General features: G+C 37.1%; 2 protein-coding genes across 5 annotated transcripts in view; both read right to left on the minus strand.

The window, feature by feature from the left end:
* Positions 1-313: 313 nt before the first annotated feature.
* On the minus strand, positions 314-11,853 carry BBS5 (Bardet-Biedl syndrome 5). 4 transcript variants are annotated; one of them, XM_061343057.1, is made up of 12 exons: positions 11,646-11,853; positions 9,800-9,882; positions 8,906-8,971; positions 7,957-8,006; positions 7,168-7,295; positions 6,121-6,256; positions 5,050-5,145; positions 4,373-4,435; positions 3,545-3,679; positions 3,280-3,363; positions 2,117-2,140; positions 314-2,002 (listed from the first exon to the last, which is right to left on the minus strand). In XM_061343057.1, exons 1-12 carry the CDS (start codon positions 11,705-11,707, stop codon positions 1,901-1,903), a joined length of 1,029 nt encoding a protein of 342 aa, XP_061199041.1. In that variant the 5' UTR covers positions 11,708-11,853; the 3' UTR covers positions 314-1,900. The 4 variants fall into 4 exon arrangements, with proteins under 4 accessions (XP_061199041.1, XP_061199049.1, XP_061199057.1 ...); XM_061343065.1 differs by lacking the exon at positions 11,646-11,853 and adding an exon at positions 11,456-11,514; XM_061343073.1 differs by lacking the exon at positions 11,646-11,853 and adding an exon at positions 11,084-11,443.
* Positions 11,854-13,191: 1,338 nt separating this feature from the next.
* COL28A1 (collagen type XXVIII alpha 1 chain) overlaps positions 13,192-16,760 on the minus strand; it is a 31,976-nt gene continuing 28,407 nt past the window's right edge. Inside the window, exons 32-35 of the mRNA XM_061343089.1 lie at positions 16,392-16,627; positions 15,723-15,813; positions 15,555-15,644; positions 13,192-14,153 (exon numbers count right to left, since the gene is read on the minus strand). Of these exons, the coding sequence (XP_061199073.1) occupies positions 13,948-14,153; positions 15,555-15,644; positions 15,723-15,813; positions 16,392-16,627 (623 nt within the window). The 3' untranslated portion in view covers positions 13,192-13,947. The remainder of the gene's footprint in view (positions 14,154-15,554; positions 15,645-15,722; positions 15,814-16,391; positions 16,628-16,760) is intronic.

Genomic DNA, 16,760 nt, shown 5'->3' on the forward strand with positions numbered 1-16,760 from the left:
TAAAACACCAAAAAGAGAAACCTGAATTAAAACTAAAAAAGCCCCAAATCAGAAAAGTAGTTTGAAAAGTGAATGTGAATCTAGAAAAATTATGCTTACGTTGAACATGTCACAATTTAGACTGGGAACATTTAGATGTTTTTTTAAGGTTGTAATACAGAACCAAAACAAATTTGAAATTTAAGCTGTTTTACTGTACCTTGGTGAAGGGCTGTGTTTTGCCCATACAATGATTGCTTTTTACTCATATGGTAAAATGGTCATTAAAAGTAATAGAAACAGGATCAAAACGCAACTGTTTGAATGCAGGATCTACAGCGGGGTATAACATTATCAGTGTTTATTGAAATAGTGATTGCTTTTCAACATAGGCAGTATTTCACTAAAATACACACCTTGAGAGACTTTTGACAAACGCCACAATTACATTCACACCACAGTTACTTTACTATTAACAGTCAGCTGCTAAAACAACAGCTGAGAGCAGGGCTCATTTGACTTTTTCCACTTACAGAAAATAGCGTAGAGGTCTTATCTCACTAGAAAACGTAACAGCTGCATCTTCCTTCAAACAATAAATGACTCATTTCTCTCTAATACATAACATCAGAAAGGTCTAATGACTCAGACACAGAAGCTATTTGTGTGTGCACTTTTTTCCAGATCATTCCTTTAAAAAGAGCTCTAGGAAAATAAAAAAACAACAAAAACCCCAAACACTAAACAAAACATCAAAAAGAAAGAACTGTATGAAGATATCTGGAATACGATTAAGCAAGTATCTGGAATGATATGTGCTTATGTGCTGAACATTTAACAAGATTATGAGACATCAAAACTAGTATTTGGAACAGTACTGCTTTTTGTTAAAGTTATCCGTAACAGCACAGCTGCAGTGACACAACCGATATGCCTAGATACAAAATGTTTCACATATGATAATATTGCTGTGTTGCACAACATTTAACAAGTTATGGACCTCTGATTTAGATGTAATCATTACGGAAAAATAGGTCACTGTATAGAAATAAGTGACTACTTTAAATTGAGCATCAAACTATAAACCACACACTGCCCTATCTCTAATGGTGGTCTTCATGCATGAGGAAGAGGAGTCTTCCTTTTCCAACATACTTGCAGGTAAAATGACTAGTGTTGGCTGGTCCTGGCAGCCCATTGCAGGGCAGTATATAAACACAGGTGTCACAGAGTTGTAAAATAAAAATAAATAAATAAATAGTGGCTACCTGCCATAAAATGGTGGCTGAAACACCATAGTGGACCCTGTGTTGTTAGGGGAAGGCAGTTCTTCCTCTGACCACCTTCTGGGGGAAGCAGGATGGGATGGCTGGTCCTGTCAGTCACAAGCCTGAAAATACCTGGGTATGAGTGTGTCAAAACGCACAGTCAGCCAATCAAAAGCAGAGTGAAAATGTGGCATATGACATTTTACATAATGGCAGTGGAAATAAAATGGGGAGTTCCAGGTCCTCACAGCCTGACAGAGAGGAGGGACTTCTTGGGGCCTTACGCTGTGGGACCAGAGGAAGGGTGGGACTTCTGAGGCTTGTGGAATGTGTGAGTGTCTGCAGGGGGCACGGCCTCCCCCAGCAGCTGGGGCCCTGCCCCTTCTTACATTAGATACTGGTAGTCTTTCAGCTCTTTACACAGCATAATAAATACAACACTTTTACACATATAAGGGTTTTGAATAATCTGTCCTTTATCACATATCCTGAGGGCATGCTATCCAATATTTGCCCTCTCTTTGGCATGTTCTTTATCTGTTACTTGGGTATTTCTAAATTATCTTCTACAAATTTTCTAAATTATCTCTCACAAGCCCAGTAAGAACCGAGAGTCTTTCCTTGCTTAAGAAACAAATATGTGACAATCTGAATCAGGGTATTACTTCCCAGAGTCCCTGGAGTGTGAATCCATCCTTCAGCTTCTCTATTGCGAGTCCTAGTTCTTCTGAAAAAACAGGCTCCCCATCATGTTGCTTTTTGGAACGCAGGTAAGAGGTATGAGAGAAAATAAAGCAGAAGGTACTATTTAATTTTATTATCCTATTTTAAGGACATGAATTTGATAGTATGAAAGAAGCTGTTCTTACCTTGTTTTCATCAGCAAAGTAAGCCTGCAAAAGAAAGGTAAAAAAAACCCCTCAAAATGTTGGGAAAAAAAGTCTAAAGCCAAATCTGCTAATAATTCCTTGGGGTTAAAACTGTATTTGCTAAGCTGTCTTCAACAAACCAGTCTGTGTAAGAACAGGGTTTTTTCTATGTTGAAATAGAGAGTTCTAACAGGAGTTGGTGGTTATGTTGTTTTTCATTAAATACCAATCTTTGAGGTTTCCATCATAACAAACAAAGATTTTAAAATGGTAAAATACCCATATTATGTTTGTTACACTGAAAAATAAAGGGAATAAAATGTTAATACAAACTGACAGCATCCTAGCATTTCTTGCCTCAGTGCAGCAGCATCTACTATTCAATTTCAAACCCTAACTTAAGCATCAAATTTCAGTTACCATCATATTCAATCTAAGAAACAAACACAGAGTAATTGCACAATTAACCAAATTTTTCTACTCTCAGATAGAATCTGGGAAAGAGGTACAATCCTTCCCATTCTGTGTGAGTGGAAATTAAGTCTCAAACTCTTCAGGCTATCAAGTCTCAGTCATGTAGTCAGGTGTTACTAGATTGCAGAGTAAATTTGGAAATTCCTCGAAAGAAGGGCATTAAGTAATCTCATTTATTTAGAAGTAACCTTTCCTTAAACACTGGAGACAAACAGGAATACAGTTTGCTAAACTGGTATCGTTAGGAGCAGAAAGGTTGTCAGGAGTGACCCAAAATTGTCGCTTTCTAAAAATCTTTCAATCAAAAAGTTTGAATTTTAGATGAATGTTTAGCATATAGATAACACCTTCTATTAATCTGCTCCAAGAGAAGGAAGACTTCTTTTAATTTAATGTATTTGATTATATTATATTATACTGCTAGTTTTCAAGTTATTCCTGATCTTAATGTGTTGAGAAACTACACACAACTATACTTTAAATACCTACGACTAATTATATTGAATAATAGGTTGTTCTTAAGTTAAAAAATCCATACACAGAATAAATACCTGCAGTGATTAGCATTTTGAATAAAAGGTGTGTAGATGTGTTTTAAATATAGAAAGTTTGGTTGTAGCTTATCTTTAAAAGAGGATTACAGCTTTACACTTGAATAACCAAACAAGAAGTATTTTACCACAACTTACCACAAATGCATCTGTATGCTCATCAGCTTCTATTTCCACATCATCTTGAACCTGCTCCACAGTTAGATCTTCAAGAAGTTGAGGCTGCAAATTAAAACACTGAAGTAAGTAAATCATAGAATGGTGTGGTTTGGAAATGACCTTAATATCATCTAATTCCAACCCCCCAAGCCATGGGCAGGGAAATCCACGTATCTAGTATGTTTAATACATTTTTATTACTGCTGTTAACACAATAATGTATTTAATTTAAGTAGTAGAGTACCTTTTCTTCCATTTCATAATCCACTCCAAATATAGGGTTAGCAGAATAAACTCTGTGAAGTGAATTAATTTCTTTCACTGCTTCCTGTAGTTTCTCCACAGGGTCTATTTTAAAACCAAGTACATATCCTCCACTCTACATAACAGAGAAAAAAAAACACCAAAAAAGCCTACATTTACTTTTTTCTCCATTATAAAAATGGGCAATAAACTTTTTGCACAGAAACTCAAAAGCAAACGGGTGGGAGAAATTCAGAAGTGATACTAATTCAGAAGTGATACTAAGTGATTTATTCCTAGCCACTCAATGCAAACGTTTAGTCTGTTAGAGCTTGATGTTGTTATTAAAAAAGCTTTCAGATAAAGTACATAAAGTTAGTTGAACTTTAAAAATAAATCCTACCATTAAAACCATTTCTGATTAAGGCCAAACTGAAGAAAAGTAATTTTGTTTCTTAGAGCAAAACACATACAGAAGTGAAAAAGAATAAAAATAGTGGTCTTGATTAAGTATAGAAGTAATTAGATCCCAAAAATAATCTGACAGAAAATACTGTTTAACACTATTATTATGAGTTATTTTACTTAGCCAGTCATGCTGACTTATTGCTGCTTTGCTTAGAGAAACTCTAACTCACTACAGCCATATCGACCAAAACACACAGACATTTTAAGCAGTGCAGAGGGCTTTTCAAAAGCTGTGTTCAAAAGGCCCCAGAGGAAGAATACTAAGTACCTTAAAAGTAGCCCTGTAACATTTTGGAACTAGGCAACTATTATATATGAAAATGTAATCAATGAAAAAAAAAGGCTGTTGAACAGTTCTTACCTGCTGAGAACTCTCTATCACAAGTGCCAAGCCAAACTTTGAGTCTCTTATTTTTATTGAACGCTAATGGTAAAGAGGTAAAAATGTTTTGTTAAAGATTTTGGAATTACTTGATAAAAATGTGCTTTATCTTTTTCTTTTCTTTTTTAAACACTACTTATTATAATTACTGGTTCTGAAAGCTTGGCTCCCAGCATTCCCTCCCATTTATCATTACAAATCTGAATCTCAGGGAAGAGTGTCTTTATCAGGAGTGGTAACAGTTCATTTCTGAACATCAGGTTCACAGATCATTAATCCCAGTGTACATAGGTGGCATGAAGAATCACCCTAAATAGTTTGAAAATTGGAAATGCAAGCCATTTTCAACATCTGTACCTGCCAGTGAATGCTCCCAGTTAATCTGGATAGGAAAAACCCAACCTAACCCAAACCCCAACCAAACAACAAAAATAACCCAACAACAAAAAAACACAAACACAAAAACCCCTACACTGTGCCCCCAGCCCCCCCAAAAAAAAAATCTAAACAAACAAACCCTATCCTTTGGTTGATGCTGGTAAGAATAAATTCCTCCCTGACTGTGGGATATGAAATATTAATTTTGGTCACCTGGGAGTTTTAACTGAATACTTGAACTTATGCCAGTTCATTTTGAAAATAGTTAAGACACTTACGATTTGTAGATATGGTATGCTGACATTAAAGCTGTCGTTCATATTTGCATGCCAAACTATTCTCACGTTAGTAATAAAAAATGTTCCCAAATTCCCCTATTAAAGAAAAGACATGTTAAATTTTTGTTCCAAATACAATGATAACTGTTATCCATTCAAACATAAGTGAGACACGGCTTCATATTTAATTCAATAAAAGCCTGATTATTTCACACCAAAACCAGTAAAAATGCTTCTGTTGATTGTAAGGGAACAAGAGCCAATCTTTAAATGATACAGTGCCCAAGTGGTGAAAATAGATGGGAGCACCCACTACTGCAACTAAGCAGGATCAAATCACAGCATAGCAGACCTCATGGGAGTACATGAAGCGTCTGAGCGTGTTCTTAACTGTACAGATCTGGAATTGGTGTATAGCGTAAGTACAACGGCATGTGGGTTAAACTTAGGCAATTGTGGAGATGTGTGCCAAGGGAACGTAGAGGAAAGAACTTTTTAGCTTGTTAGGATGGGTCTTATTTCCATTCTGGACTAAAATTGCCCAGGCAGAAATAACAGCTCCCATTTTGTTTCATGGCTCTGGGAAATACTTGCAACTAATGCCCTGTAAAACAATTTAAATGTGTTCTATTTTTTCCTTATTAGTCTTTATTTTTCCATATTTTAAGACATAGATTCCTATTCCAATGTTTTCAATTTCCAGTAATCAAAAGACAATATAGTCTTACATTGAGTCAAAGCTGCATGTAAATTTACAGATATTCAGAGGAGCACTTTGGAAACAACATGATTGTCCTTCAGGATGATACAGAGCTTTAAAAAGATAAATATATCTTTTTAGTAGGAACTGGGTATCTAGTTCCTTACATATTAGCAATGTCATGTAGACTTCACGTTGCCAAAAGAGACTTTGTTGTACTGAGTAACAAATATATGGGATCAGCTTCCCCACGCGCATCAGCTGATGAACTGAATTAAGGGTAATTCCTCTGAGGTTACAAAACCAAAACACTGAAAGCCAAAACATTTTAATGTTGCTATAGTCAACATAGTCTCATTTTTTCACTATACCTGGTCACTTGACAAATTCCAGACTCCATTGATTTTATCATATATTTGTTCTTGTGGTAGTAATCTCAGTTGCTTGTTTTGAATCAACGCACTTCTCAGCTTCAGATCACGATACATTTTAGAAGTTTCATAAGCTCTGCAAAAAATAAAAAATACAGGTCACCATTTAAGCATTTTCTATTATCTTCACTGTTTGTTTCAGCACCAATATGAAATGCTGTATATTTTCAACTTTTTTTATCACCATGTTGCATAAAAAGAGTACTATTGAAACTTCATCAATGTAAAACATTACATTTTACTTTTCCTTAGTGAAGTTATCTTTAAATGTAAAAGGTATTTTTTGGCATCTGTTTTGATCTGCTGTACTCCTCATGTGCATACTATTTCTTTCTTTTCCTTAAGACTGCAATCTCCCAGCCTCCATTGCAAAGAATAAGTCTTCTGGGTCCCACGTTATAGAAGAATTACTTTTTCACTGCTGCTTAAGTCACAACCAACCAATATATATACACCTGTTTTCCTCAGCTCTTAAATATAAATCTATGGTAATGTTTTATGCACCAACTCATCCAGATGACTTATCTTTAGGTGGGAAACATCCACTGTTTTGTCATCAATCAGAGTTTTGACCAGGATACAACTTTTTTTTTTTTTTTGGGGGGGGGGGGACATTAAGTGGCCCAAAATTACAGTAAATTATTATAGACAGAGAATACAGGTAGAAAATGCACACTGAAATTAGCTCTTTTGTGGTTTTATTTGTTCCAATAGTTTATACACACAAAGTGTATAAACTGTGATCAACGACTGGTATTAATCGACATTAATTTTCATTATGCACAATTACCTACTAGAATACGTGATCATTCTCTCCCTTCCTTCTAGAGATTGTGTTCTACTCTGTTGGGAAAGTTTTCTGAATGTTAAATAAATAATTGTATATTAACATATGGTGTTATATACTTGGTCCATCAGCAGCAGTAATCCCACGTATTTAATTCATTGAATTTTATAAATGAACAAACACTATTTTAAGTATGCTACCTGTGCACAGCAATAACTGAAGTGAAGAGCCTGGGACTCCCAGGGACAACATTGGTAAATATGAACTCAAACCGGGTATTGTTACATTTAGTCAATATATACAGAGCTTCTGTCTGCCCTCGTAATTTCTGTAAGGGAGAGATGAAATTTAGCGTTTTGACAATATAGTAGCTTGACTGTACTTGACATAAATAATCTTGACATATTATATAAATTATTTTTCTAAATAGTCTATCTGAATATGTAATCCTGATTCTACCACTGCTCTGCTGCTGTCTTCAACTGAACTAGGGGTTTTTTTTTGAGAAAGAAGCAATTCCATCAACAGCAGAATTATAAAGCCTGCCTGCTATATAATTGCAGTATTGCGACTGAAAGAGTATTTTTGTGTTTGTTACTATGTAGTTGCCCAGGGGAACCTACATAATCTCCCCTTCTTTGCTTCACAGTTGTATGAAATTCAGTCTATGTACTGAAGAGCTTTCTTGCACAAAATTAGTGCCAATCTAGACTTTTGTTAAATTTAGACACAATGAACCAACGCGCTTGACTTACCTAAAGGGGAGAAGAAATCACCACTGTGATTACACCAGTTTTACTGCCTTGGGAAGCTGACTAAACCCACACTCCCATAAAAATGTACACTCTCAACTTTTAAACTAAACTTCCATTATTATTCTATTACTGTTCTTGCAAGTAAATTTTCAGATTATTATTGAAATACACTGCAATAGGTATAGACAATGAATTACAGCTTTATTATTTTAAGAAGTATTTTTTGAAACTTACTGAGTTGGCAGTTCTTGTAGTTATATTTATAATGCAATTGTAACCAACAGCTAAAAGTTAAAGGAGGGGGAAAAAAAAAAAAAAAGCAGTTTTGAGAACAAGAAAAAATAAGTCAAAATAACAAAGCACAATATTGAATTTTGTAGCACAGCTTTGGATGCTATTTGTGAGAATTACAGTGTGATTAATGGTCTGGGCCCTCACCACAAAATCAAAGGCTAATCTAAGTTGGAAAAGACCTCGTCCTTTTTGTACAAGGTTATATGGTCCAATGCTTTTGTCAAATCAGGACCAACTCTGTCTGGCTGCTCAGGGTACTGTCTGACTGAGTTTTGAATATTTCCACAGAAGGACGTTCCACAACCACTTTGGGTTATGAACAGAATACAGATTTTCAGTATTGCCTGGCTATTGGGAACTGAGCACTTAAAATAATTTGGGCACAAAGTAAGGGCAAATTATACTAAATATTTAATTTAATATTTAATTTAGCCCTGTTAGCTACTCATACCATTAAAATTAGAAGCTTGTTCAGAGCTTACAACAGTAAATCTGGAAATGCAGGTATTCGTGGGGAATAAAAACTGTAGGACAATATTGAATGTGAGTAGTAGACAGGTGCAACAAGAAGTACAACTAAGATGTAAAGAATCTCAAACTTTTCTTTCTTTTGAGAAAAAATAACCCCATTTACGCCAAATGAAAAACATGCCTAAAGTACTCTTCAACTTCTATTTTGAGAAACTAACATTGAATATTAATATTTTGCTACGAATTATTATAACAGTTCCTAGATTGATTCATTAGTAACAGTTTATTTCACACTTCACAGAGCAACAGAACTACACCTTACTATTCTATACTGTAATCAGTACAGTTGTGAAAGGCCAGTATGCCACTACAAAGGAAACAAAAACTTTGCAGTTGTTTAACAGGAGATGATACTTACAGAGATTGACTCTGGGCAATGACAGCGAGCGCCAAATAATCCGCAAATTTGTCACAAGCAGTCTACCTGGAAATAAGGAGTGTAAGTATTTTTAATCTGAGGAATTTCAATTCAATTAAATGTTCCATTCTGCAGTACATTACCTCTAGACTTGAAACACCAGAATATTCCTTGCCCTTGATAGGGAAAAAAACAAAAGCACAGGACATCCCAGCAGAAAAATCACGCTTTTTTGTCTTGAATGCTCAGAGAGAAAATCCACCTAGGAATAGATGGAACAACCTCTCATATATACCAGCATTCCTCAAAACCAAACCAAGAACAGTTACTGATTTCACATCCGCCTGCCTATGGTAAAATTGCAGAGACGCAACTGCTCTGCGGAGGAGAAGGGGAAGGCAGTGAGTTAACTGTCACAGCTGTCTTCATAAATACTCTCACCCCTCTATGTCACATGCAAATTTCTTCACTTCTATACCCTGTACAGCAACCCATCCAACCCCAGGAAGGGTCATCTCAGCTCGCTGGCAGCTTCATGCCCTTGCACACTAAATATATATATTCCTTACTGATTCAGTTTAAACTAGGTTATAAAAACCCTAAGTATTGAACAGGATTACAGCAAAAGATTACCACAATGTTTATAAATGGATTATATTTACAAGGCTTTCAATTCTAAACAAATTCTGAGACAATATTATCACCTTCCTGTAACTTTGAACAAGAGATCCCATTTGAAAATACTCTAAGGGGAGACAGATCTGTGAAAAAGGTCGGACTTATTACTTGCAACAGACCATTGCTACTGAGTTCAGTGGAAACCAGACAGGGCTTTTAAGAACTTATACACATTAAGTATTAGAAAGTTTACAATTTCCCTGAGTATGCAGTTACCTCTGTCTCCATTGTTTCCTTTGGTATCTTCAACAGACTCTAAGCAGTCTATAAGGACCTCTCCAGGTCTCATTTTCATTTGTCTAAAAGAAAAAGGAAGAAAAAGAACCCCTAATGAAAAACAGATTAGATTTATGATCTAAAAGGCCATTTCTATTTTCCCAGTTTGCTCTTCTTCCTCCTTTTTCTGCTTAGTGCATCCTATGTACAATGAAAAATACATACATACACACACACAAATCAACATTTTATACCTGAAATTGGTATCACGACATCTGGCATATGAAGAATATTAATACCAACATCATTCAATTATAACAGTAAATAAGTAATTATGTGGCAAGTGTGATCAAGCAAACTATACCCCAAAATTGAGAATATAACATATGTGAAAATAGGAGGGAAAATCAAAAAAGTTGCATTCACATCTTTTTTTAATGGATAGTTTGTTGCCCCTTGCTGTACTTTTAGGCCATAAAGAATGGAGTTAGTCTTGAGAAAGAACAGATGCCAGCAAAGGAAATATCCAGAAAGTGTATGGTTTGTTTTTTTTTGTGTGTGGTTTTTTTGGCTGGTTGGTTTTCGGTTTTTTGTTTGTGTTGTATGTGGTTTTTTTTATTTTTTTGGTTTGTTTTATTCTGCTTTAATTAACTTGTCTAACTACTTAAATACTTAAGTACATGTGAAATTTTGCTGTATTTTAACTGTATGGTGTAAAGCAGCCAAATCTCTTCAGTGGATTGGCATGACAGAAATAAAATACATTATCAGGAGCGGAATTCTATGAGAGACTGTAAAACTACTGAAGATCAGGACCAAGACACAAAGTATGGACTCAATAATACATCACTAGAATAGCACACAAGACATTAGACGGGAGGTAGCAAGAATAGCAACATCAGCATTAAATATGGAAGCAGGCTCTGTCTACATGACAATTCTACAAGAAAATAACGACACAACTTCTTAAACGTCCAAGACACAATTTTATGTTTCTAAAAATCCTGTAGGCAGCATGTCTAGAGGTCAAAGAGTATTCTCAGTATGGTCAAACGAGTAGGAGCAAGATGAAGTGTGATAGCACACTTTCAGCCTCCACCCACAAAATCATCAGCCAGCTGCTAATTTGTAGCTCCGTATTACAAAAGCTATGCAGGGTTTTGCCACAGAAACCAGAGCGTAAATTTTATGTCTCAGACAAAGCTCACAGCTCATGAGAGGTCAAGGCCCCCAGGAGTGAGGAAGCACGGTGTCTCATACTAAAACCAAACCACAGCACTGTACCTGCTACTGCGAAGAAAATTAACGCTATTTCAGCTGAAACCAGAACACAGCTGCCACAGGGATGTGACAGCCCTTCAGCTCTGGCCGCTCACAGACTGCACAGCCACTGTCCGCTTCCGTGCGCTCAGGCTGCCGACACCACGGCAGCGACACCGAGCCCTGCTACCAGCGACTGGAACCATGCCCTCAGGCACTGACTTTTAAGTTTGTTTCAGCGCCAGCTAACGCTAGGAACAGAACGCCCTTCCCTCAGTCCTCCAGTATCCAACCCTTATTATTTTCCCTTTCCTTTTATAGATTGGAAACGGTGACCACATTCCAAATAGCAAGAGCTCCCCATTCAACCCGCCTAAGCCCCAGGAGCCACACAACCCTTTTCCCGCCCTCACAGAATATCACAGATCCCCCTCCGCGTCGCCGCACTGGGAAGGATCCCAGCATACACCGCGCCACTAATGGCGGTCGCGCTTAGGCCTTGGAGAGACGGCGCTCAGGCTGCTGACAGCTACCGGGCTAGCCCCGGAGCCCCGCTGCAAGGGGAGAGCAGTGTAACGGCACTCACTGCGGGGAGATGTCGAAGCGGACATCTCTGTCCTCCCACAGCACGTCCAGCACCGCGCTCATGGCTGACAACCGCGGCGGGGAGCAGCGACACAGCTCTCCTTCCGCCGAGTCCGCGCGTCGTCCTGGCAACAGGGGGGGTGTATCGCGCTCCCTCAGCGATCGGGATTGGCTGCGGTGCTGCACGCGGGGAGGAAGCCCTCTCTCCCGCCCGCCCTCGCCCCGCCCCGCGCTGATCTGAGGTAGCGGCTGCCGGTGGCGGCAAATGGGAATGGTTTCTGTCACCGTACAGTTTGGGGTATTCCTTGAGCTGGCCGTCGTGCCTGCGGGCTGCCCGGCGGCGTGGAGGTACAGCCCCGGCAGCGCCAAGTGCCCCTTGGCGTTTGCGAACGTTCTGTGAAGGAAAGTGGAATGCTCTGAGTCGTTGGAACATCCCATACAGTAGTTCCAGCTTTTCCTCTAGTCTTAGCTTTGCCTGGTACAAGGGAACACCTGTATTGCCGTGGAGGTTTGTTGCACCAATTCCCTGTACAGTTAGGAAACCTGAAACCTGTGAAATCTTCACTTAGTAAATTGCAGCTTTAAGTCGTGTGTTTGGTTCTTGGTGAGGTTTTTTGTTTGTGGGCTTTGTTGGTTTGTTTGTTTGTTTTGTTTTTTACTAAATGTGATGTATTTTTAGTTCGAAATAACTTGAAAATTGTATCTAGCTGAATTTTATTGGCAGTATCCTACCGATTAAAAATTAAGTACGAATCACAGGAAAAAACTCGATGTTGGGCAGGTTGTTCCCTAGAGCTGGTCCCTGAATTGGTGAGGAACCCATTGAAACCCACCTGGAAGTTGATGCAAACTTCATGAAGTAGAAAACATTGTAGGTGCTGGCCATCCCTTCACCTCTCCCTCTGCCCATGTGGAAGGCAGTGTGTTGCCATATCTAGGCAGGCTCACTGCTGAGGGTCTTGAAGTAGGAAGGGTAGTGGATCTTTGGCTTGAGGTCACATTCCATCTTTTGTTGCTGATATGCTGAGCTTGCTATGTGTTCAGGAAAAAAAAACCCAAACTCAATCAAAAGAGATTGTCAGGTTTCATATGCAGGAGTGCCTGAGATATTCAGTCTTGTTAAGGGCTGTGTCAGAAAACCAATCACCTAATCAGGAGCACATTACACAGTAGGTGTAATTTAGCTGTGAGAGAAGCTTTTAGTCCTGTAAAAGTACCATTACCCATACTCTGTCATGGCAGTAAACCTAGAAATGTTTTATTAGAAATAAGCTTTTAAGTATACAAGTCAAGTAAAAGGAAATACATCATATACTGGCAGACATAAAGGTAAAAAGCAGTATGTCAGTGATGGGCAATAAAGAATACACTCTATGATGTGTTTCAATGTTTTGAACAAAAATTTAAGAGTTTTTTTAGAAAGATGAAAATATTAAAATGCATTTAAAATTTTGACTTGGCTTTCAGAAAAGAAATGCATCAATGACCACTTTAGACATGAACTAACCTAATTTAGTGATGCCAGTTATTGTTACAATCACTCATATAAATCAGTGGATGTGCTTTAACTGCGTTTGTCCTGTATCTTGCTAGCTAACAGAAACTGAGGAAAGTTTACAGAAAAAAGCACTAAATGTAACTATGATGTGGTTGGGAAAGGTGGGCTGCTGAGCCACCTCCCTGTCTTGTGACTCATAGAGCACACAGGCCACAAGTTGATGCATTTGCTGTATTTATATTTGCTGTATGTTCTGAGTAGTACTTTGCAAATAATTTGGAAATTGGTAATTTATGCTTGAAGTATTAAAATAGGATTTATGGGAACACTTGTGCTTTAAAAAAGTGAAATCTTCATTGCAGTATCCATGCCAAACATCAGATGCCTGTAATAGAAAATAAATTACATCATTTTAATGACCAAGTATTGCTTTCAAAAGCCATATATATATAATTTTAAATGAAGTATAGTTAGTGATTATACAATGGTAGTATTTAAAGATCTAGGTAAAAGAAGGGTAATTACTACAACGAATACTATACTGGCCTTACTATATCTAAATAAAAAGGAAATTTTGTACTCCTGATACTGATGAAAAATTGCTATTTTGTTCCATAAGGACTACATTGTATGATATATGCAAAAGGAGTTAAAGTGATCTTGCACAGGTACACATTTTTTTTTAATCAGTGAGCATATGCCTTCAGAATGTTAATATTCTTTAAGTCAGTGTGTTTGTTTTTACATACCATGCTGGATACTTCATAAGAAACCCAAACAATCAATATCTTTAACTTGTGCTTTGTTAATGTAGAGATAAATTCCTACCTCCAGCAAAAAATACACACGCCTCTCTACATTCTTCTTCACTCTCAAAGCGGTTTCCATTTCCATCACAGCCACCATACCAAAACTGAGCACAAGCATTGGCTTGTTTATCATAGTACCATTTTATGATATAAACACGGCACGGCCCTTGATCCAGCCTCAACTTGCACCTGAGGTCCATGTCTGAAATAAAGGAAAAAAGGAACAGAAAAAATTCAGTGTGTAAGAGTCAAATTGTATTACATAGATTTTAACTTTCAAACTCTGATTTATTTTTTCTGCTAATGTATATAGCAGTTTGAGATTCACTTTTGCTTCTAAAGATGTTAGCATTGGAGGCAAGTTAAAAGTGCATCTTAGTAGGTCAAGTAAACCATTTCTTTACTGGCATGGTTCTAGTAACTCCAAAAATAATAGTATTGTAGTTCTACATACAAGAAGATCAAACAATATGAATCTTATAGTTTTGAAATCTGATTTTTGAAATCTAATTATAAGCTACCAGTCTTGTGACCAACCCAGAATTGTAAGCAGAAGAGCTGTAATCTTGTTGCATCTGCTATTTTCAAACCACAACTATGACCATCATCCTTCTGCAGTACATTGCTTCAGTACATTAGTTCTCTTTATGGTGTAGAGGAAGAGGCATTAGTATAGTGAGAAGAATATAAAAGTTTATTCTTCATTTTGTGCTAGTTGTTGATGGCTGTGCTACTTATACAATGATAGTAATTATGTAGATACTTAGTTAAGTTTGAATGTAAAGTTTGTTGGTCTAATGATTCCTACAGGTAGGCACTAGAGGACTGTGATCCTAATCTAGTCTCACTCACTTTAATAATTCCATGAGACAGAAAACACTTTTCCTTCAAATTTAATATTGTGACATCAAATTTGCATTGGAATCTAGTATCTTGACACCACTTATTAAAAATAAAAGTTATTGCCAGAGACAGAATAATAGTCATGCCCATGTTCCCATGAAACGGGAATATGTTTCTATTGCTCTCTTCTGTTGCTCCCATCATAATATACTATTACTGGAACTGGTATGAATCCCCCAAATGATGAACACAATACATTTAGACATTTCATATGAAAATAATCCTTTGAGCAGTGAGCTAATTACTATAATTCCCTTCAAATGACTAAACGCCATTTTTTCCTGCTCCTCCTGTGAATGAGAAATCTATTCTTCCTGTTCAACTCTGAAATTATTGTCTCCTCTGTCTTTAATGAAGCCTCCCATCTCCATAGACTGCCCCTTCTTAGCTGACAAATTACCTGCTCCCTGGCCCACCTCAGTTAGTTAGCACTATGGTCTCTTTTTTTTTTTTTCATGTCATCTGAGCTCTGTCTCAGGTTGACCTTGTTTCTACTCTAAGTGGAGCTGTGGGATCTGGAATTTGGGAAGACAAAAACTGTAACTAGATCTGTATAAAATGCTGAGACGGATTCTCTTCCACAGATTGGCCTCATGAAGTCTTAAAAGCGTGGAACAAAATTACTCTGATTTAAAGCTTTAGGAAAAGTTAGTATCAGGAGAAAAGGCAATAAAATGAAAAACTAGTTATGTTCTATAACCTGTTCTTGGTATGAGCCCTGTGGTTGAAAGGGATGATGTCATCACTTTATCTGATGATGATGGTTTAGATGGCAATAATGGTACCACAGCTGCAGGCGAGAAGAAACAGAATGAGACGTTGATTTTTGACTAGCCAAAAATGAAGAAATGAATGATGATAAAAGTACCTCCAGTGTCCACTGTCTGCAAGGATGATTGTTGCTCCTCCTCTTGTTCCTCTTCATAGGCTTCGTACACTACTACAGGAGGTACTTTGGTCTGAAATAAGCATTTAATTTTCTTTGCTTTTCAGATATTGTGAAATGTCTCAAAACAAACAAGCCCTTCACCATTTAAAAGTTTTCTAATGTTTTTCCTGCCCTGATTTCAGTGTTGAGAATCAGGATTTTAACCTCACCTGGCTGGTTTACCAGGAGAATTGTCAATCCTAAACCTGGGGTATATGATTTTTAGTTGACCTTTACAGAATTTTATTTATAAACTTATAGACTGCAATTGAGTTTAATTAATATTCTTAGACTTAGTTATTACAGTGTAATTGCATTTTAATAATGTTATGTTTCACACTGTGGCACCAATATTACTGCATTAAACACAGGAGTAATAATCCTTGTAACAGTATCAGGAATAAATTATAGCCATTAGACAACTGCCTGCATGCAACATCAGAACTCTTACATGGGACAAACAGTTCCGAGCATACCAAGTTAAGGAAGCTGTTATAATACCTGTCTTGTAGAAAAGTAGAAGGAAAGTTACATATTACATCAGGCAACAGAGAAGGATATGTACAAATATCAGTAAAACTTTTGTCTATTAAAGCTGAGTTTTCATACCGGAGCTAATGGTTGAGGAAGATCAGCAGGACTCAGAGGACTTTCTACTGTAGATATTCCAGGTGTCTGTGCTGAAAGTGACTGTCTATTAACATTGTTGTTCTGAAGTATGTACTGTAAAGAAGATACTGAATGGAAAGATTGTCCACTTAGGCTTGCACCATTTCCATTACGGTTGTATATTAAGGTACCATGTTCATCTTCACAAAATTGGTTGACTAATTTGGATTCCAGAGCTGTTAAAAAAAAAAAAAAGAAGTAAAAACCTCATTGTACTGAGAAATGCAATGTACTTTGTGGAATTTGGATTATTTATATGTGTAAATAATACACATGTAATCCAGTATTCCTTTGGATTATTTATATGCA

Source organism: Neopsephotus bourkii, unplaced genomic scaffold, assembly GCF_033783945.1.
Source record: "Neopsephotus bourkii isolate Nb327-2 ecotype Australia unplaced genomic scaffold, CSIRO-AGI_Nbou_v1 NB_196, whole genome shotgun sequence".
In the NCBI taxonomy this organism is placed as follows: Eukaryota; Metazoa; Chordata; class Aves; order Psittaciformes; family Psittacidae; genus Neopsephotus; species Neopsephotus bourkii.

Bases quoted from the DNA above. Each gene is read 5' to 3' on its own strand.
- BBS5 (XM_061343057.1), bottom strand. From the start codon at position 11,707: ATGAGCGCGGTGCTGGACGTGCTGTGGGAGGACAGAGATGTCCGCTTC. The intron at 3,680-4,372 runs GTAAGAACTGTT...TCTGTTATGTAG, and splicing joins TGATAGAGAGTTCTCAGCAG to AGTGGAGGATATGTACTTGG. The intron at 2,141-3,279 runs GTAAGTTGTGGT...TTTCTTTTGCAG, and splicing joins AGCATACAGATGCATTTGTG to GCTTACTTTGCTGATGAAAA.